The sequence below is a fragment of the Gallinula chloropus genome (assembly GCF_964237585.1).
Source record: "Gallinula chloropus genome assembly, chromosome: 14".
Taxonomy (NCBI): Eukaryota; Metazoa; Chordata; class Aves; order Gruiformes; family Rallidae; genus Gallinula; species Gallinula chloropus.
Window position 1 is genome coordinate 327708 of NC_140099.1, and position 22130 is coordinate 349837.

General features: G+C 48.2%; 1 protein-coding gene across 1 annotated transcript; it reads left to right on the forward strand.

Annotated features, from left to right (window-relative positions):
* Window positions 1-321: 321 nt before the first annotated feature.
* Window positions 322-19946, forward strand: STYX (serine/threonine/tyrosine interacting protein). The gene is made up of 11 exons (XM_084270677.1): window positions 322-580; window positions 11532-11564; window positions 12329-12382; window positions 13370-13467; window positions 14409-14469; window positions 15774-15810; window positions 16319-16358; window positions 16445-16495; window positions 17019-17091; window positions 18648-18741; window positions 19445-19946. Exons 1-11 carry the CDS (start codon window positions 524-526, stop codon window positions 19516-19518), a joined length of 672 nt encoding a protein of 223 aa, XP_084126803.1. The 5' UTR covers window positions 322-523; the 3' UTR covers window positions 19519-19946.
* Window positions 19947-22130: the final 2184 nt, after the last annotated feature.

Sequence of the window (22130 nt, forward strand, 5' to 3'; positions counted from 1 at the left end):
ACGGCGCAGAAAACCAGACCTCGATCGCTGTGAACCTGTGGCGGGGAAAGGGCTTGTTTGAGAAGTTCGAACTGGGGGTGCGAGGAGGGAATGAGCTACTGTGGGGAGCGGAGGGCGCCCGCCCGGCCGCGCCTGAGGCCGGTCGGGGAGGAGGAGCCGCCTTCCCGCCTGCGGGAGCTGCCGCGCGCCGGGCCCCGCCCCTCGGGCCGTTGGCGGCGCCGCCCCCGCGCGCGCCGGCCATTGGGGGCGGGGTGGGGGCGGGGGCGGCGCCGCCGCTGGAGCGGAGCCCGGGGGCGGGCGGAAGGGAGGGGGGGGAGCGGCGGCGGGAGGAGAAGGAGGAGGAGGGAAGAGGCAGCCGCGGCAGCAGCAGCATGGCGGCTGGGCGCGAGCGGCTGAGCGCGCCGCCGCCTCCTCCGCTTCCCTCTGCCGTTGCCGCCGCTGCCGCTCCCGAGCCGGAGCCCGCGGGCTCGCTGCCCAAATAGCCGCCCCGTCCGGTCCTGCCCCGCCCGGAGAGCGCCCGGCCATGGAGCTCGCCAAGCCGGCCTTCCCCGCGCTGCCGCAGGCCAAAGAGGACTCTGAGGTGAGCGGCGGAGGGGGCTGCCGAGAGCCGCCCGCCGCGGGGGCAGCTGCCGCGTCGGCCTCGTGCGCGCCCGGCCCCGCGTGGCGGATGGTCCCGGCCCCCCCCCCCCCCCCCGCCCCTCGGCCCGGGCGGCGTTGCCCCGCGTCCCGCCCCGCCCCGCCCGCTCGCCGCGGGGCCCCGCCGCCTCTCCCGTCCCGCTCCCCTGCCCGCGGGGGTCCCAGCGCAGGCCCCGCCGAGGCGCAGGGCCGCCCCTTCCCCGTGTCCTGGTGACACCCCCGTCCTCAGGCCCCGCCGCTGGGCGCTGAGACACCCCCCGGGACCACCGGCCGCATCCCGCGGTCCCGCCCGGTGCCCGCCCAGACCCCCTTCCTTCCTGCGCCTCCCCTCTCGGGCGCCTCCGGCCTCCCCCCGCCGGCCTGCTGCCCAGCTCTGCCTGCTGAGGAGAGGGTGTCACCGACCCCCCGCACGCCGGTCAGCTCTCCTGGCTGCTGCTCCCTCGGGTTTCGCTCTCCGGCAGCGGCCCCAGCTCAGCCTCGTGTGCGCCTCAGCGTGTCCTGCCCTCTCTGCTGCCTGTTCCCCCTCGCTTTGTACGGTCCCCACGCCCTGTGCTCCCTCTGCCGCCGCTTCCCCTGCTCACCCCGTTCTGTAAGTGCGGGAGGGTCGTGGGCTGCCAGCAGCGAGCACCTGCGTGTCTGCTGCCACACACCCGGTGTCTGCCGGCTCTGGCACACTGGGGAAACAGCTTGGCACTCTCGGTGAGTCCTTTGGAGAAGCGTTTTCTTCAGTGTTGAAGAGCAAGGACTTCTCCACAAGGCAGGACGGGTGGCAATGTCTGCCAGGGCTGCGCTGCGCCCTTTCGCCCGGTGTCAGCGGAGCGGGGCCAGCGCGGTGTCTGATTCCTGAACGTGGCTCCTCTGCTCTGCCCCGGGTGCTGGTGGTGTGTTCCCACGTGTCACCAGCAGCCTGGAGCGTCCTGCTTTGAGAGCCTCAGATGTGTAATGTGCAATGCCACAGTGTTCATCAGGCAAGCCGATAGGATCTGAGCCCCTCAGAAATCTTGCATAAACGTCAGCATTTGTTTCCATGTTCACAGAGCTGCTGTTGAGTGCTGTTGTTGTGGTGAGTTACACGAAATATGGAAGTGCTGGGGGTTTTTTCTTGTTTGGTTTTGTTGTCAAGCTTTAGCTCTCTCCTCAAAGCTGTGGAGGTGTTTACAGGTCATCTTGGTTGGTTTCAGAAGGCTGTAATGGGTTTGTAGGTGAACACAGTTTATATACCATCTTCAGAGTTATGATTTGTTTGGTTTCTCAAGAAAGAAATACTTTAAACCAGTCACATTACGTACAGTTCCTTCTGGGAAATGATTAACTAGTCTAGCCTGGATGGCTTTTGGCTTTTCAAACCTGTTTATAGCTAGAATGGCTAAAAAGGGGTGTGTGGTTAAAACAGTTTGAAAACCAGGGGTTGCTGCTGGTCTAACAGCTCTGAGCTGATGAAAACTGAAATTGGAATATGGTCTCCTTCAGAAGGGATTTTACGTTTTGCTTTTTTTCCTGCTCTTTTCCTTGGTAGTTTAACGTGTAGTATGTCAAGATGGAACGTTCTGCCAGACCATAGTGGAGAATTTCGGGGAGTTTAAAAAAAAACCCCAAACCAAACCCCAAAACTCCACACATGTAAGTTAATTTTTTCCAGCACCTTACATTTGTGTCTGAACTTGATCTGACTACACTGTAGTTGGAGTATTTGGGGGAAACAAAAAAGTTAAAGCCAGTGTGGAGCACGTTGAAGTCCTTGTGGAGCTAACTTACTCAGCAGAGTCGAAGAGACTCCAGCCCAGTCCTAAAGAAGATGCTTTGGATAAGCAAACCAGAGAAAATAAAACCATTCCGCCCATAAAAAGTGGTTATTCCTGGCAAGCTGAGTAATGTCTGTTGTGTATTGCAGTGAGGAGGCTCTTCAATGAGTAGTCCCTGATGTTATTCCAGGAGGTTGGCTGTGTCTGGTTTAATGCTGGCTTGGTAGAGGCCATTTCAAAACACCGGGGGCAGTGGGGGGGAAGTGGAGCAGAGTGAGCCTGGGGAATGGCTGGTGCCCTTCCTGAAGTAGGGTCCTTCAAGCCAGTGCAACGTTGTGGTCACTTGCAGGGGATGTAACTGCCACCCCCGGCTGACACCAGTAACCATGGGACAGCTGACACAGTACTGGTCACCAAAGCGGGGAGCTGGTCTGGCTCCTGCGCAGGACAGATCAGAGAGCGGGCAAGGAGACCTGCTGGGGGGCAGCAGCAGCCCGTGGTTGCACTGGCGCAGGCAGAAACCTGCTCCAGGTAGGTAGGTCCCTTTTCTGGCCTGTAGATCGTTCGCAATGTCCCCAGTCCAGACACAGTACTAAACGTCGCTGGGTTTGTAAACTGCTTGGCTACTGGTGCTTCTTGGAGCTCCTGAAGTGCCAGTGATGTTTACCTGCTGGGAAGAGTTGTGCCTTCTTTGCATTCCTGACCTGATACCATCTCCAGGAGAAGTTTGGTCTTCTGAGTACTCAGTGACGCGCATCGCTCTCTCCCTGCAGTCTGTGTGTAAAGTTCACCGGGGTGGTGGAACCGTGGTGGGTACAGGTCCAGCACAGGTGGCAGCTCGCCTGACACCCTTGGGTACGTGTGGCAGTGCTGGCTTGTGGGGCTTCCTCAGTCTGCTCCCACGTGCTGGCTGAGGTCTGGCTGAATTGCTCTGCCCGATGAAACAATGAAGCCTGGGATGAACCAGCTCCTGCCTTTCAGTGGTGAGTCTAAGGCAGTTAAAACCAAAGTCCTTTTTACAGGTCCTTACACCACCTGAGTGTGTTTTGCCTTTAATTTGTGGATATTCAACTTGTCACTCATCGTTCTTACAAAGCTTTTTTGGTGTATGCCATGAGTGGCTGCAAAGGTGTGTATTCCTTTACAGATGGTGAGTTTGCAGAGTCTGCTGAGTAATAGAGATCGTACATGGCATGAAAGTAACTTGTGAGCCTGGACTTTTATGTCCTTTCCTAAACTGACATGCTTTCCAAGATGAGATCTCAGACTTACTTAAATGTGAGAAGGTTTTTTTTACCTCCAGTATAAACACCTACGGATAAATAACCATTAAAGGAGGGTCTGGTTAATAGCAGCCACTGAGCACATACTGTATTGGTACTGAGATGTCTTAGCACTTTGGGCAAGGTGGGAAATAAGGACTGGAATAATTCAGGGGCTTTAATGGAAATGATTTTCCCCTTAAATTTTAATCAACGACAACAAAAATAGAACAGCACTCGGCTATATGGAATAGGAACACAGCAGTAATTACCAGATCATTTCTTTATTAAAACATTAGCATATTAGCTTGCAAGCAAGCTGAGCAAACTGGTGTTTGTGGTGTATTAGAATTTTTTTAGGACTCTCCGTGGGTTTTTTTGTGATGGAATTGTCAGTGGTATTTGCCTTTTATTCTGTGTGTAAAAACTCAGCTCTCTTTAGTGCGTGATTTTTGAAGAAATACATGTTTCTTGACAGCTGTATTTAGTCTGAAAGGCTGTATTAGTCTGTATTTCAGATAGCTTCTTACCCTGTGCAGTAGCACACTACCCTCCATCTCAAGGTGGAACAAATTCTTAAGCTTTTATACTCTTACATCTGATAGGAAACACAAATAACCCCCTTAAACACAGAGTGGTTCCCCTCCTCTGCAGACTTCAAGTAGGAAGTATTATAATATTTACTTTACTTACCCACATAATAGTGCAAAAGAAACTTAAAATAAATGCTGTGTCGTGCTGGGAAAGGTAAGTCAGGTGACAGGTTTTGATCCCAGCTCTGTGGGACACTGTCAGGCTCCTGTGCACGGATCAAAGGTGCCCATGGCAGCTGAAGTTGAGCAGCCTCATGGGCTGTGTTGGTAATGACCATCGCAACACAAGTCTTCCTTTACTGGTAAAACTTGTTTGTTAGTGCACATTCTACAGATTCTTCTTAAAAAGTGACTCATCAGGACCTGTTACTGGAGCGGGTAGAGCTGCTGAGGGTGGATGCAGGAGGAATACCACGAGGGAGAAGCCTCGGAGGAGCCTCAGGTTCAGTGCAAGTCTGTTTGAAAAGGAAACAATCCAAGTGTGGCAGCTCTGCCACTTGGCTCTGTGCTCTGTGTAAGCTGAGGAATTCTGCCCTCACTGCTTTGTTGTGCTTTAGTAGAAGCCAGTGCTGATGATCCTGGTTGCTAATGGGTATTTAACAAGTGAGCAGAGGTGTCTTTTGGACAGTGGGACCAACTAGAAATGGTTCTTTCCTCTCTGTGTTTCTACTTTCCATTCAGTTGCCTTAGCCTGCCTTTTATCCATTTCCATGCCTTGTGTTCCTCTTGGCCAAAATAACCTTTATTTTTCCAGTTGTGCCCTTTTTCCTTCCTCTGTGTGCTCTGTCATTCCCACCTGCTATTGTTTTCCCTCTCCACCATCCCAGCTTTGTATTCCTTTGTATTTTCAAAAGCAAAACTGTCTATATGAGGAGAGCTTCCCATTGTCCAACTACTCTTTGCAAACCCACAGAAAACGCTGTTAAAATGCTGGTTCCCAGCCTACGTTTACCATCATAGAGACTGACTGAAGCAGGATCTCTGACCCAGGGGGGACTTACCATCCCAGCAAAGCCTGTCTGATAGCTGGCTTTGCTAAAAAGTGCCTCTACCCACCCTGCCAACAGTCCAGTGTTGTCACTGGGTTTGTCCTGGTGTTCATCTGACCTGTGGTGACCTGGAGCAGGGAGCTTACTTGGTAGAAAACCAGCTTTGCTAAAAAACCTGTTAGTTTTCAGCCATTATCATTTCCCAAGCATGGTGTCCATAGGATTAGAGAACCATGCAAGGCTGGGAATGTGATCTCACCCTTTAACCAGCTGCCCCTTGGAGTTGGTGATCCTGTCAAAGCCTTTCTGAACCTTGGCAGTGCAGCTCTGTTCTCATTGGTGCTGTGCCCACATCTTGAGTGAACAAAATGAGTGGGTTGAATTATTTGATCACAGAATCCCAGACTGGTCTGGGCTGGGAGGGACCCCAAGGGTCACAGAGCTCCAAACCCCTGCCACAGGCAGGGACACCAACCTCCAGGCCTGGAGCTACACAAGGTTGCCCAGGGCCCCAGCCAACCTGGCCCTGAACACCCCCAGGGACGGGGCACCCACCCCCTCTCTGGGCAGCCCCTTCCAGCCCCTCACCACTCTCTCTGCAAAGAACTTCCCCCCAGTCTCTCCTCTCCCCCTTCCCTCCTCCAGCTTCACTCCATCCCCTTGTCCTGCCAGTCTCTGCCCTTTAACAAGCTGATTCCCCTCCTGTTCCTGGGGTCCCTTCAGGGACTGGGAGGCTGCAGTGAGGTCCCCCCACAGCCTTCTCTTCTCCAGGCTGACCCAGCCCAGCTCCCTCAGCCTCTCTCCCTAGGGGAGCTGCTCCAGCCCTCTGAGCATCCCCGTGGCTCCTCTGACCCCTCTCCAACAGCCCCACATCCTCCTTGTGTTGGGCCCCAGCTCTGGACACAGGACTCCAGCTGGGGAGGGCAGAGCAGAGAGGGACAATCCCCTCCCTGTCCCTGCTGCCCCCCCTCTGCTGATGGAGCCCAGGATCCCATCGCCCTTCCCAGCTGCAGGAGCCTCTGCTGCTCATGGGGAGTTTCTCATCCCCCCTGACACCCAGGTCCTTCTCCTCAGGGCTGCTCCCCAGCAGCTCTTCTCCCAGGCTGTCAATATGTCTGGGATTCTTCCAGCCCAGGTGCAGCACCTGACACTTTGCACTGTTGAACCTCGTTATGTTCACCCAGGCCCCCTCACACAGGTAGAAGCCTGGTGCATGTGCACACATTAAAAACCCACCTTCTTAGAGAAATAACCGTGTCCCAGGAACATGAAGTGTGGCTGGAACTGAAGATCCAGCCTTGCCTCTTGTGTGTGTGGGTGATGCTGGGGCCCCTGATGCCGTGTGTTTCAGTGGTACACCTGCCAGCTTGCAGGAATACCTGAGTGTTTTTCTTGAACTTGTTTTCAATACTTGATTTAATTGGTCTGTTTTCTTCTTAAAAGATGGCAAGTAGTAAGGTTCTATTACTGTTTTAAGTATCTAATGATTTCTTTTGCCAACTGTTTGTTCCATTTTATCAAATCCCTTGGTGTAACTACCTTTATTTTTGTGCAGGTCTTTAGTGGCAGTGCCTCCCCTCCCACCTTTGGACTGCACCAGCTTTTGAGTTCTTTTCTTGGGTTTTTTTTCCCCAAATACTTTCAAAACCAGGATGTGATTTCATTTCCTTGTGCAAATTCGACTTGAAGCTGCCTCAGCATTAAGCATAAAGCTTTTATGTCACGGTAATTGTTACGGGATCAGGACCCATCTACAATCCAAGCTGTAGCCTGCTGTGGGGGTGTGATGGTAGTGTCAGCAGCTAATAAAACTCTGCCCTCTGCTGATGTAACACCATTTAGCTGGTACCTTTCATTTCCTATGTGAGTGGGACAAAGTTAGAGCCAAGAGATCAGCTGTGCAGGGCGGATGAAGGAATTGAAGCGGGTCAGGAGAACCCGTGGCTGTCGCTGCCGTAACAGTTGTCTTCAGCTTTGATTTCACAGCTTGAAAGAAGTGGAAGGATGTTGTACCACGTTTGGAGGAGAGACTTTGGAGTGTTAGAGCTTCTGTGAATATTCCACTAGACAGGGAAATTTTAAGCAAGAGGATTCTGTCAGCCCCAGGTTTCTGAGGAGCGCTCGGTCGTGCAGGTGTCTCGCAGTGACAGATTGAGATGGGAACAGAAATCTGTACAGGGGTAAATGATGCTGTTACTCAACAACAAAAGAGCTGGGAAAAGGGGAGGGAAAGGGTCAGAAGCCTGGAGTGGTCAGGAAGGTTTTACTGGGAGTTGCATGCAGCTTTTCAAAAGCAAAAAAGGGAGAGTTATTGCAGATGGTGGCTGATGCCCGGTGATGCTGAGGAGTAATGGGCAGCAGCTAAAAACCCAGAAAGGATACTTCTTGAGGCTGTATGCTCCTTCTTTAAACTATCAGCTATTTTACTAGTGGGCTGTTATTTTTCAGAGCATTTGAGAGCTTCTTCCTTCATCTAGTGTAGCCTGTGCTTTGCAGGCTCTGTTAATTGTAAGGCAGAAGAGTTTAACCATAATAATGGAAGTGCAGTAGAGCAGATTGCCTTTCATCCAAAGCTGAGCTTTGACAAAGATATCCAGCTAGGATATACCTTTTATATGATGTGTCTTCAGACTTAAACTGTTGGTGGACCAGCTAAACAGTGCCACATAGATCCATCTCTCTACGCTGCTCCTGGGGAGGCATGTGCAGTTTGCATCGGGTACACTGTGCTGTGTTCAAAAACCACAGGCTTTGCTTATGTGCAGATCTTGAGCAGAGGCAAGACTCAATGTCAGGGCTGTTAAACTAATTGAATTCTGTATTCCATCCTAGCCAAGGTGACTGAGGAAAAGGTCCACATGTATGAGCGCTTACATGTGCCTACACAGGCAGCACAGTGACAGGACAAGGGGCAGGGGCTTCAAGATGAAAGAGGGCAGGTCTGGATTAGATGTTAGGAAGAAATTCTTTACTCTGAGGGTGGTGAGGCCCTGGCACAGGGTGCCCAGAGAGAATGTGAAGCTTCATCCCTGGAGGTGTTCAAGGCCAGGCTGGATGGGGATTTGGGGGCAACCTGCTCTAGTGAGGGTGTCCCTGCCCATGGCAGGGGGTTGGGACTTGATGATCTTTGAGGTCCCTCCCAACCCAAAGCATTCTGTGACTCTACAAATGTGAGTAGTCAGTTCTTTTGCCATTAAGCTGTTCTTTGGAAGCACAGGTACAGCTGTGACAAAATGCTGACAAAACCCCTGCAGCTGTTGGCAGAGCAGCTCCCGATGCAGCTCGGATGTTGGTTACTGAGCAGCTCTCTGTAGTGTAGACAAGCCAGTTCATTCCTATCTTTGATGTATTTCAGCTAGAGACTGGCTGTGGAGAGGAAAGGAGAGCTTTGAAACCTGTTCCTTCCCTTTTCTCTTGCTAGTTGCTCCGTTCTGGAACAGCAGCTGAAGTGCTTTAGATAGCCCCTGACACTTCATTTGTGAACACAAACACCAGATAGGTGCTGGGAGCACCCTCAGTGAAACGTGTCTGTCAGTGAATCTCAGTGGTGTTTGGGAAGATCTGTCAGAGGTGCATCTCTCTTTAAAACTTGGTTGTATTTTGCCCTCCTTCTCCTGACTTTTGGGTCTTGAGAGTACTGTAGATGGTGTCTTCCAGTGAGTCATCGCTCACTGTGTGGTTCCTGCCATTTACTTAGCAGCAAGGCTGTTACTCTGTCCAGCTCTGGCATCATCAGTAGTTTTCTTAGCAAAATTCTTGTATTTGGTCTGATAAAAGAGAGAAACGTTCAGTTATTTATCTTCCAGGTGCTCCAGACAGTATGGAAAACGTGGCTGGTGACTGAATTCCTTAAAATGAGACCTCTGCTTGGGTTCAGACTACATGAATAGGTTTTTTTAACATCATTTTGCCTAACATTTGTATAATCTCACATTGTTAGTTTTAAAACCCTTGAAGGGCACTCAAGAAATCCCCAGAATCTCTCTTTCCTTATACTTACAGAAAGAAAACATTTAATCTGAGACACCACCTCTGGGATACTCCCTTTGCAGACTAAATCCCATTGGAAACTCTACTTTTTGGGCTTCTCAAAGAGCACTGAAGACTAATGTCTGGAGCCAATGGGTTTCTCTTGTTCAGAACATCTCTGGCATCTGTTGTCTGTTGGGTCTTTGTTTTCCTCTGGGACTGTATGTTGGTAAATTCTGGGCTGCTTGTTTTGCAGAGCTGATGGCTGTTGGGACTAACACGTTTTCTAAGGCATTTGAAAGGAATATTTGTCATGTGCTACATCCCTTTGACCAAAGTAGGGACAAATTCCTGTTACAAATTCTACCAAGAGTAATAAACCCACTTGAGTGCTTGTATACTCCTGGAGTATAGTTGGAGCTTTTCAGAGTTCATACCCTTGCTATTGTTTTTACACTTGGGCTGGGTTTTTCTTGCTTTACTGATGAGTGAATTAGCTTTTGTACGTGCAGTGAGACAACAGGGGTATGCTGAAACACCCTTAGGTCAACTTTCAAAGGCCACAGCTCTGTAAATGCCATCCTTTTGTCACAGGATTTCTGCTTTCTACTACCAGGAGCTTTTACAGCTGCTACATGCAGAAATAACCCTGCTACCCCTTTGTGTCTTTAGCAAACATCTTTTCAGTGCATTTTATTTCCCAGTTTCCACCACAGTTTCAGGTAGGATCCGTTTGTCTTGAGTGGTTTAATGTTTGTTTCCTCCCAGATTCAAGTCAAGTGGTTTCCAGAATAACTTTACTGATGCTAAAATCCTTTCTAATTCCCTTACCAAGTGCTACCAAAACCTTCCTGTGTAACTGTGGGTCTGGGGAAGGGAAGTACTGGTTTTTCTTGTGTCTCTTAGTAAAAAGAGGATTAGTGTGACACCAATGTCACCAGCAGGCACTAAGGTGGGCAGTGCTGCATTTTGAGGGCCTGAAATCTTTTTTTGGTGTAATCCTGACATCACTTCAGAGGTGGAATATTTAGAGTTTAACTTTCTCATAGTTCTGAGGAGATTGGAACATGACAAGAACGACATATGGCAAAGTTGGGCTGTTTTTTTCCCTTAGCTGCTGGTGTGTGTGTGGAGCAAACAAAGTTATGTAAACAAATATATGCAGTCTAGTTGATTTTATATGGTTGACTCTTTTCCTCCAGTTGGTAACTGTGATCTCAGATACCACTCCTTCATGTGTGAGGGTCAAAGAATGAGTAAGAGCCTGTTAATAGAGGACAGTGGGAGTTGTAAAGAAGGAAAGACAGAAATAGAGTCTGCCAGAGCAGGTTTCTATCCAGCTTTGGCAGCTCTGTGAAAGGAGCAAAGGAGGAAAATGTTGATACTGGCATTTGCTCTGGGAAGTTCTGAGCCACTGAGCTGGATGATAGTAAATAGCCAGCTGGGAAGGGCTGGCTCCAGAGTGGCCTCCTCACAGACAGGAGGGGCTGGGATGCTGTGGGATGGTGGGATGTGGCAGCTCTAACAAGCAGTGTGACAGCTGGATGTTCGTGTTCCCTGTGCAAGGGCCCTTCCTAGTGTGACTGCTGAGGATGGAGACAAGTGGAACTTCATTTGGAACTTCCACTTCAAGTGGAACACTTGCTGTGTTCACAGAGGCTGAGTTCCTAGAATTGTCAAAGCTGAATTATGGATATTCCAAGTAAAACTAGTCTGATGTGTCAGGTGAGGCAGTGTAGACTTTAGGGGAGTTACCTGCTGTATTTGCTATCTTCTGTTTTCTCAGTGGGTGTAGGAATGTACCAGTCAAGGGAAGATTTGTGCTTCCATGGCCAGTACAGAATGATATAAAACTTTTCCTTTGTTGTTTTTTCTTTTCCCCTCCCCTCTCAAGTGTGAAGCTGCTGAGCACAAAGTTGAGGTGTGGATGTTCAACACTGGCTGCTCTGCAGAGCTTCACCACTGATGATGGAGAATACCTGAGGTTTCTTTGCATTAGCTTTCAAGTTAATTTTCCCTGATTTTGAGTGTTACTGGAATCACAGAGCTGTAGGGGTGGGAAGGGGCCTCCAGAGCCCATCAGTCCAACCCCCTGCCCAAGCAGGGTCCCTGGGACAGGGCACACAGGTCGGTGTCCAGAGGGGCTGGAATCTCTGCAGAGAAGGAGATATCTGTGTGGAGGGTCAGCAGTAAGTGTGAGTGATGTGCCTGTTGTGTGGCAGCTGGCCTGTGCAGTCTGCAGAAAACAGATCTGGATTCTTGTACACAATACCTCTGTCTGGATTTGAGGTGTTTTCCTCTTTATGTGCCTCTATAATTATTGTTTGTTTTTTCCTTAAGGATTGGACCTACCCCATGAGGAGAGAGATGCAGGTAATGACATATTTTCATCTATCTTTTGAATCTGAACCCAATGGTGCCTTCAGTAAGAGAAAGAAAGTGCCCTAGGAAAGAGCTGGTATCAAAAGGAGTCTTCAGGGGAGAAGTGTCAGGCAGCATCCTGGGAGAGAGGATTGCCAGTTCAGTGTGCTTGGATCTGAGTTGTGCAAGTACAAAAAACATGTACTATCCTTGACTTCAGAGCCCCCCAACTCCTTTATTTTTGTTTTCATGAATATTTTTAGGAGATGGCTGCAGGTAGGAGCTGCAAACAGCTAAGATTTTCCTGTCATGTGCAAGACAAGATCTACAGACCTACGTGTCTTTATTGGTGGGGAGATGAATTGCTGAGAACTGCTGTTTTCCTACTCCTAGGAGAAAACTAGAAGACTCACTGTGCATGTATCTCTTTTTTACCAAGAGAGTGGTTTGGAATTAATTACAAACTGTGCTTCTATACAAAATTAGAGTTCCCTTCATTTGATCTGGGTAGGATGTGGTAATCAAACTGGAACTTAGTCCAAATAAAGGATTTGGTTCCTGTTCCAAAACAAGATCTCCTGCACAAAGATCAGGTTTCTTTTTATTTTGCCAAACGGATTTTATCCCCCTCACCCTGTTATAAATGACACTCAGCAGCACATCTCTCACTGGCATGTAAATGTCTTGTTTCCCTGGCCAGAGTTTGAGCTGAGTGCAGTGTATTATTCAAAGTCATTTTGGGTTGGTATTAAATATCTGTTTTTCTGCCCCTCTAGGAAATTTTACCTGGGTTATTTTTAGGCCCCTACTCTTCAGCTATGAAAAGCAAGGTATGGTTTTCAAAACAGTGTCTCATCAGAGAACTTTGCTGTGGTGATCTGTTGGGGTGGCAGTTTGTTCCAGTGCTGTCTGTGGAGAGAATTTGTGTGCAGTCCTCAACTGGAGCATGAAAGATGCCAGAGCAGAAGCAATAGGTGGTGTGTTTATGGGCTGGTCCTCTTAGCCTGCAGGATAATCGGAGCTAAAGGGCTGATTCAGGAGAAGAATGAGTCCTGAGTGGTTTTCATGCAGCTCAAAGTTCTGTGTCTGTGTTCATGCACACATACCAATGTGCTCTCTTGGTTCAGCTCCTCAGCTTTACCTGCTCCTTACAAACCAGAGAGGAATGTGAGTTTGAAGTGGCTGCACAAAGCTGCAGTGAGAGTGTGCATGTGAGCTTTGTGTATCAAAATTGAGAATTATAAATTATACAAAGCTTACTTTTTTTTTAAGAAAATATAAAATATTTGAGACTTGCACGTTGCAGATCAGGCAGTCTGTTTCCTTCATGAAATCATTACAGTGCATTTAGGAACTAGAGCTCACACATAAATAGTATTCAAACTGCAGCTGCAGTAAAATCAAGCACTGCTAAGGCAAAGCTTTATCTGCAAGTTTATCTTCTAGTATAAATGGTGTTAATTTTAGTGGCCTGAGTCCAGCAAGGATCTAATTCTAGCTGAAAATCACTACATCATGTAGGGACTTGCAAGTTTCAGGTGGAGTGGAAGGTGGGCAGAGACAAACAGGTTCCCTGGAAGCTTGCTTTATTGCCTGCTCTGTTTGTCACTGTCAGGAATGCTTTTTCTTGTGGCTGCTGATGTTCTGCTGTTCTGAAAGACACAATTTTTCACACTAGGCTTTGAATATGGAAAAGTAGCTGATTTTCCTTGAGGACATGATCTAGCCCCATTGTGAATGAAAGCAGAGCTTTTCTTTTTATTACCCTGCAACTGCTGGTTCAGTAGTTAAAACAATCTCTCCTTCTCTCCCCACAGCTCCCTGTCCTTCAGAAGCATGGCATCACCCATGTGATATGCATACGGCAAAACATCGAGGCAAACTTTATTAAACCAAACTTCCAGCAGTTATTTAGGTGAGAAGTGTTCAGAGCTTGCACAACTGCAAACAGGGAAAGGTCTTGTTTTTAAAAACCTTATTCTGGCTTAATGAGACCTTTTTGTTACTGTGAAAATGGGGGAAGAACTCTATACAGCCTGTTTGAAACATGTGCTACGGTGTAGAAAGACTCAAACCCAAACCATGAAGTTCATTCATTGTGCTAAAACTGTAGACATAGAATCATGGAATGGTCTGGAAGGGACCCCAAGGGTCCCAGAGCTCCAACCCCCTGCCACAGGCAGGGACACCAACCTCCAGGCCTGGAGCTACACAAGGTTGCCCAGGGCCCCATCCAACCTGGCCTTGGACACCCCCAGGGATGGGGCACCCACCCCCTCTCTGGGCAGCCCCTTCCAGCCCCTCACCACTCTCTCTGCAAAGAACTTCCCCCTAATATTTCATCTCACCCTTCCCTCCTCCAGCTTCACTCCATCACCCTTGTGCTGCCAGTCTCTGCCCTTCAACAAGCTGATTCCCCTCCTGTTTGTATGACCAGACTGCAGAGTTGGCAGTTTTATCACTGAGAGTTCTGTGTACAGTTTGTCCCACCAATAAAATACTGGGAAGAACACTGGCCTGTACTTACACACTGATGGGGAGCACTGAGTGTGTAGTGTGCTGCTTTCAAACACACTCAGTCACCTGTAGCATCTTGCAAATCTCTTCCACTCTGAAAGGGGATTTTGTCAGAGGATGCTGGAGAAGGTTCCTTACTGGCTTCCTCATGAGGAGAGCTCCAGAGGCCACTTGTTTTGTAAGAGTTGTTGATTTTTAGAGCAGAAAGTAAAGCCAGGAGGGTGGTGCTGGCTTCCTGCCCCAGGTTTGAGAATTGTGGTGGCATGGCATCAGCTGTGTGTGTACAGATGACAACAACTCAGTGTTACTGTGTGCTCACTAGAACTGTTTTCCTTGTAGGTATTTAGTCTTGGATATTGCAGATAATCCAGTGGAGAATATAATACGATTTTTCCCTATGGTAAGTGTGTGTTCATGTGAATGGATTGGGGATGGAGCTGCCCAGCAAGAATTCTCTGAATTAAGATACCAGTTTCAAATTTGGGATGCCCAACCTGAGGCTCCTGGATGGGCTCTGAACTCCTGACTTTCTTATTGCCACTTTATTAAGTGTAATTAACTCCTCCTTGCAAGTACAGAAACTGAGGCAGAGCTGTAAAAGCTGCACATTGTTATGGTCTCCAAAAAAAAGACAAGACTGGTCTCCAAACAAAGAACTGAGGTCATGGGAGAGTGCTGGAGAACTTGGCCGGTGGGAAACTCACTTTTTGAACTCAAGACTTCTTACATCTCTTGTATCAAGTTCTAAAATTCGACAGAAGATGGTAACTAGCTGGTGTAACTAAGTTGTACAGCATCTTGAAACATGCTTACTGTAGAAGAATTAACAAGCATCTTTAAGTGTACTGGTACTGGTTACATTCTGACCTTTGCAAGCAGAATAAACCCTCAGCTTTGAGCTGTGGCATTGTATCTCTGTTTTAGGTTAGTTTGCAACAGAGCAAAAGCATTTTGTTCCTTGCCTAGTACCCCCAGAGAAACCCCTGACATCAGAAAGTTCTTCTGGCTTCCCTGTGTGTGGCAGAGGTGGCTGTGTTTTTGCAGAACAAGGTGACAAATCAGTTGATGGCTTGTTTTCAGAGTACAGTGCCACTTGATAGGACAACATCCTCTGTAAATCTCAGTTACCAACACCTTAGTAGCTCTGTGGTGGTATGTTTTTAAGAATCTACTCTGACTTTTCCCCACAATAAATTATTTTACTCTTCAGCCAGTATTATTTACCTGCCAGTGTCCCACAGACTTTGCTGTATCACCTATCTCACCTTACAGGTTGATGAGACCTGCTTTTGTAACTGGAAGTATCACTGGAGAATTTCCAGGGGACACAAGTGTCAGTGGGCCAGGCTGTAATGCTGTTGCTTGTGGGTTAGGTTGGGGGTTTGTTTCTTCCCCAAAGCCATTTGGAGCTTATTTCTATTCTAACATGTGACACAATGATTGTAAAAGGCACACATGTATACTGGGTTTTTATGTAGTTCTGGGGTTTTGTAGAGTTTTGTTTTTTATTGACAGTTTTATGGATGGTTAAAAGTACAAAAGAAATAGGAATGTCCAGTTTAAGTGGTGTCCTAAGTCTGTATAAACAGAGTGTGGTCTGTACAGGCTGAAACAAGAATTCTATCACACTTAAGTGCCAGTAGCAGTAACTTATGAAATAAGCTGAAGGTTTGAGTCTTGTAATGTTTTTTTTTTTCTTTTTAGACTAAAGAATTTATTGATGGAAGTTTACAAAGTGGAGGTAAAATCATAACTTTTTCCTTCATGTAGTAATAGATTGTTGTTAAAGCTTGAAAACTAACTTGGTGTGTAGTGAGAGACTCGTAGGTAGGAGGGTTTTATTGTGCTGGACTTGAACTACATCATACACATTCAGAACAAAGTGTTCTTCTTTCCTCTTGCCTCTGCAGAACGAATTACTTTGTATATCTGGGCTTTCCCCCTGAATCACAGCTCTGTTCTGTGCATCAGTTGCGTGGGGTGGGGGGTTGGTTTTGCCCCCTCTCTAGTGTGGGACCTGAAATGTGCATTGTGAGCCTGGAATGCTGAGTTTGTTACTAAAAATCCTTGGAGGTGGAGGAATCCATGCTTCCCTACCCCAGTGGGTGGGGTAGTTGGTAATCTAGAGAGAAGACAGGCACACACATTATTAGGATGCACCTTTCTACTGTGTAGTTCTCCTCAACAAGGGACAGCTACACTTCAAAGGATCTTCTTAATTCTGTAATTGTTTTCTTTTTCCTTCCTAGGGAAAGTTCTTGTCCATGGAAATGCAGGGATTTCTAGAAGGTAGGAAATGACCCATCCTACTGTTTGGGTTTGGTTTTTTTTAACACCAGAAATAGATTTTACTGATTTAATTTGTTTCTTTCCAGTGCTGCCTTAGTTATTGCATACATAATGGAAACATTTGGGGTGAAGTACAGGTAAGAACAGAGCTTGGTCATGTAGATAACCCTTTGAAAAGTCTGAAATGACAGAGTGCTTGAGTACAGGCCAGAAGTCTGCTGCAGTCTGTAGGTATTAATACTTCTAATTCAAGTGGTATAAGTGGATAATCACTTTGGAGGGATGTAAACAGACTCATATAGATGCAGAAGCCTGTTGTTACCTACTGAGACTGAGTGAAGACACTACATGGGGCAGTTTGTTCTGTTTCACTTCACTGCAGCATTGTTTCTGTCCTGTCTTTAGGAAGAAGTAGGTACCAGCTGCTCTAAGCAGTGTGGTTAGAACAGGACAGCCAGCTGTGGGAGTGGGCAAATTGTGTGTTACAACTGCTGCCTCCTGTTGTACCCAGAGTTTTAGCTACACAGCCTGGTTCTGAGGAGCACTGAGAGGTGGTGCCTTTCCAAAGAACTGAAAATAGGGTGAAAGGCTCCTGAAACCACAGAGGCTTTTGTCCCAGTCTGTTTTGCACTGAAGTATTTTCTCTCCCCTCTCCTTAAGGGATGCATTTACTTATGTTCAAGAAAGAAGATTCTGTATTAATCCTAATGCTGGATTTGTCCATCAACTTCAGGTGACTTTTCTTTTTTTCTGGTCATAACTCAGAAGCTCTTTGAGCAATTTTCATGCAGAACAGCCATTTCTACTTAAGCTTAACATCTGCTGTAGAAGCATACTTCAAATAAATGTCAGAAGCCACAGCAGAGCTTGAGAGGAAGATGAGTGGGTACCCCAGTTATTAGACTTAAGCATTAGACAAAGTGAATCCAGAAATGGAGAAGAAAATGTGAATCCTGATTAAGAGGCTCTGAAACAGCTTAATTGGTGGCTAAAGAAGCTGCAGAGTAAGGATTGTGGCACACACCAGTGGTGCTGCCTGATGTTTGCATTTGTAGGTGATGATGTTCACAAGTCTGAAACAGCAGACAGTGGTCTGGTGATGTTTCTGCATCAGATAGCAGGAGTCTGATGGGTGAATAATCAGACTGGAGGGCAAATCCTCTGAGGAGCAGCTGAGGGAGCTGGGGGTGTTCAGCCTGGAGAAGAGGAGGCTGAGGGGAGACCTTCTCCCCACCTCCCCTGCCCTGCCAGGAGGGTGCAGAGAGGTGGGCGATGGTCTCTGCAGCCAGGGGACAGGAGATGGGACAAGGGGCACTGGGCTCAAGCTGCCCCAGGGCAGGGGCAGAGCAGATGGGAGGGGAAAGTTCTTCCCTGGCAGAGTTGTCAGGGCCTGGCACAGGCTGCCCAGGGAGGGGCTGAGTCCCCAGCCCTGGGTGTGTTTAACAGAGGGGAGATGAGGTGCTCAGGGAGCTGGTTTAGCACAGGACAGGGATGGTTGGACTGGATGAACTTAAAGGGCTTTTCCAGCCTGGTGGTTCTGTGATAATGATGGGCAAACATCAGCACAGTGGGCTGAAAGAGATTTGCAGCGTCCCTGCTGTTCCTTAACTGGCTGGCAGCAAGGTGGTTGAATCTATCCTGAGTTTGAGAGGGGTTTTTTGTTATTTATTTTAAAGTAACTCCTGTGTAGTGCTGGAAGTGTGACAGGCAACTTCAAAGCTGTGTATGATTTGTCCTTGTAAGAAATCTCTGAAGCTACTATCTTCCAAGTTTGGCTTGTTTCTAGTCTGAATTGCCTTCTGGGAGCAGCAGAGAGTTCTCTGAATGTACTCACAGCCCTTTTTATAAATGCAAGTTTACTCTCTTCAAGCAGTTTCTTGTCATCATCTTTTGCTCTGTCTTCCTGACAGGTTTTATTGTTTATGTCAAAGCAACCAAGAGCTCTCAAATCTCTGCCTTATTATAGAATCACAGAATCCCAGCCTGGGCTGGGCTGGGAGGGACCCCAAGGGTCCCAGAGCTCCAACCCCCTGCCACAGGCAGGGACACCAACCTCCAGCCCTGGAGCTACACAAGGTTGCCCAGGGCCCCATCCAACCTGGCCTTGAACACCCCGAGGGATGGGGCACCCACCCCCTCTCTGGGCAGCCTGTTACAGCCCCTCACACTCTCTCTGTGGTGACCAGGATGCTCCCTAGTCTGTCCTAGTGAACTCCCTGGGTCAGTTCTCATCCTTACAAAGTGTTGTGCCAGACTAACATTTAACTGTGTATTGTTAAACTTTTTCAGGAATATGAAGCCATCTATCTAGCAAAACTAACCATCCAGATGATGTCACCACTGCAGCTGGAGAGATCCCTCTCAGTTCCCCCTGGTACTACAGGTCAGAAGCCTCTCCTGTTGTGTGTGGTGCTGCCTATCTTACCTGCTCTCTTGAGGTGACTTCTGCAGACCCCCAGCAGCAGTGAATCCCAGGGGGTGGCTGCACTTGGTGTGTAATCTGTGCTCAGACTTCAGCATGCAGCACTTAAATACTCTGTTCTCCTGTGGTTGAGCTGTTCCTGTGCTGTTTGTGCTTCCCTGAAGTACTGGAGAAGGACCCTGCCTCTCCTTGTCCTTCAAAATCCTCTCCAGTTCCCTAGAGGAATCGAGAGGGACAGGCTGAAAGCAGCCAGTGCTCATTACATGATTGCTGCCCTTAAGATTAAAGCAGTTGTTCTAAAAAAAAATCCAAACAAAGAAGTTTTGCTGTGTCTATAAACAGATAACAAGGGCATCTAAAATAATCTTACTGTAGTCATGTTGAGGTTTAGCAGCCCTGGCTAGAGGTCAGTGGAAATGGAGTTTGGGGGGGGACAGGTAAAGGGACTGCAAAAACAGGTGGAATTCAGGAAACTTTTCTTCCCTCACACTTCTCCACATGGAAGAAAAGTGCTGTCAGCATCTGGCTGAGTGTCTTCAGAGGGGAGATTCCCCACAGGAAGACAACAGCAACTTCCCTGTATTCCTCCTTGGAGCTGTGTGCTGCTGCAGCTGATGTCTTCCACTGGATCCTCCTTCCTCTTGCCTTTTGTTTGGTTTTCCAGGCAGTTTAAAGCGAATGCATGAAGAGGATGAAGAGCTTGGAACCATGCAAGTGGCAGCAGCCCAGAACAGGTGATAACCTGAGGACAAGCACTGTTTGAGTTGTGAATTCCTGCCAAGAAAGGTGAAGAAAACTAGGGAAAAAGTCAATAACATGAAGTGATGAACACACACATAGCTTCTTTTCAATTACATGTTGCTTTCAGATGTAAATCTGCCTCTGCAACACACTAAGCATCATTTTTAAGATGTTGGACTTCTTGAATGAATAGATGGCACTGATTGTTTTACTCCTTTTTTACACTTTACAGTTTTATTCTAAACCAAGATTTTTTGGACTTGCAAAAGAGGTATTATTGCAATAATGCACTTTTCATACTTGAAATTTCTTTATTTGTATGATATAAAGTTATTACTTTAAACAAAATGCAAAGGGGGGGATTTGTTTATAAAGTTATTTGTGTAATTTATAACAAGAGACTTTAGTAAAGAAAAATTTGCTAAAACTCACCTTGTTCTCAGTACATCTTATGGTCAGTGCCTGCAGAAAGGTGCTTTCTGAGCTGCTCTGGGCAGTACTACTTGCAGTTGAGGGACAGCGGTGATCTAATCAGTATTTAGCTCTCCAAGTTGTTAGAAAACCTCATTATATACTGAATTATTTGACACTGAGACCAATTTGAGACAAAATACTGTTCTAAAAATGGCTACTTGTTTTATGCAAGTTCAGCTTCAGCAGAGTACTGATTAATTGCTTAATAAAATAGTCATGTGCTAATTTAATTCAGGTGACAGCTACCAAATTTCCACAGACAGAGACCAGGGTCTTTCAGCTAGCATTAAACAGCTGCTGGTTTAATTACTTCCAGGTTCATTTCAGTTGGCTGAGCTGGCATGGCATGTCTGTCTACTGGAATAGAGCCTCTCCAGATTGCTGGTGCAGGAGTAGTTCTCCCTGTGAAACCAAAGTGGCATCACTTTGAGGCCCAAAGCACCAGTGGTGACGGTGACAAGACCAGGAGGGATCCACCCCCTCATCTCTGAAGCACTGGAGTCAGCTGGTGCATGTTACCAGTGCGTGGAGGATTTCAAACTGGGAATCACCGAGGTGGTTCATGCAGGTGTGACTCTTCCCCTGCTGAGCAGCTGGTGACAAACACTGGTTGTGCAAGAGCAGCTGCTGTTCTGCACCGCCGGGTTCTGTTTGCCAGGGGGTCTGTGCGTAAAGACAGAGGGAAGGATGACTCCTTGGGAGTGCTGTGGTGGCTGGGCAGGTGCCAGAGCTGTTAGGAAAGACTGCTGTGTTTGGGAAATCTGAGTTTGGAGTCAGACTGACTCGTAACAGGACTGGGTGGGCTCCAGAGTTGAATTAATAGAAGCCCTGTGGGGACTGGGGCATCCAGCTGCCCCCCGTGCTCTGATAGTGCCGCGTGTGAACAGCCAGCATCCTCCAGCAGGCTCAGGGTGAGCAGTCTGCTGAGGGCAGGTGTCTTTGAAGGCTCAAAATCCCAGCAGTGCAGCCACTTTGTACTGTGAGGGTCTCCTCTGATGCTGCCTTGTGCTGGAGGAGCCTCCAGCAGCTTGGTTACTTTGCAGGAGTTCTGCCTTGCTCAGCATATTTGAGGCACGTTTACTGTGACTTGCTGCCCCTCTGCCTTGTCTTGCAGCTCCTCAGAAGCCTTGCTGAGGGACACAGCCTCCAGAGCAGCTCTGAGCTCCTGGCCTGTGTCAAGGCTCTTACAAGCAGTTTGCAGATTCTGGTTTGAGCAGATGTTGGTGACACCTGAGGAGGAAATCCTCCCACAGTAAGCCAGGGCTTTGGGTTGAGCCAGGTCAGCTGGCTGAGGTGGTGTAGCTGAATAACCATCTCCAGGGTGGAATGTGAGAGCCCTGGAGTGCTGTGGGTAGGGCAGGTTCACAGCTTTGGTGGAGCTCAAGTGCCTCAGTGAGGAACCTTTCAGCTTGAGAAGAGGAAGTGGTGGTGTGACCTCCTTAGGAGCTGTTGGTGTTGAGCTGACTGGCTGGGTGTGCAGCACGGGTTCTGCACTTGCCAGGTTCATTATGTGCCATTACCTGACTCTTCTGAAGCATGCTTGGGGGCTGGTGGCTCGAGAGGCTCTTGGATGTCTCACCACTGCCTCGTGGCTTGCCCTGTGGCTGCAGTGGGGTTTGTGGATCTCTCACTCCTGCCCCTCACCAGAAGCTGGCAGCTCCAAGCCTGTGATCACACAGGGATGGGAACCAGATCTTCTGCATAAAATTCCTCTCTGTTTTGGCTCCCTGGGGAAGGGGTAGGGATGAGACACGGATGAAGGAACACTACTGATTCATCCAGCTATACCCTGCCAGAGAGGCTTATTCATGTGTAGTCTGGTTCTGTTACCTCACTGGGGCCCTGGTGCTTCCCTGGGGATGCTGTTTCACAAACCAACAAGCTTCATGACTAAGGATTTTCCACCAATCTCTTCTTTTTCATGTGGTTACTCCCTGCTGTTGCCCTCCACAGCCCTTCCGGTCTGTCTGCCTGCTGCCTTGCAGATAGCAGCCTTTCAGATCCTAAGGGATGCTGAGATTAGTTTGCCTTTTATATCTATTAAGTCTTTTATGTAAACCTTGTTGACACCTCAACACTTTGAATTACTGCTTGCTTTCTGGGCTCAAACCAAAGGTTTGGCAGCAGGACCTCCC

Excerpts from the sequence above, each read along its gene's own strand:
- STYX (XM_084270677.1), top strand. The coding sequence starts at position 524 with ATGGAGCTCGCCAAGCCGGCCTTCCCCGCGCTGCCGCAGGCCAAAGAG. Across the intron at positions 15,811-16,318 it reads TGGAAGTTTACAAAGTGGAG|GGAAAGTTCTTGTCCATGGA; the intron begins GTAAAATCATAA and ends TTTCCTTCCTAG. Across the intron at positions 16,496-17,018 it reads ACATTTGGGGTGAAGTACAG|GGATGCATTTACTTATGTTC; the intron begins GTAAGAACAGAG and ends CCTCTCCTTAAG.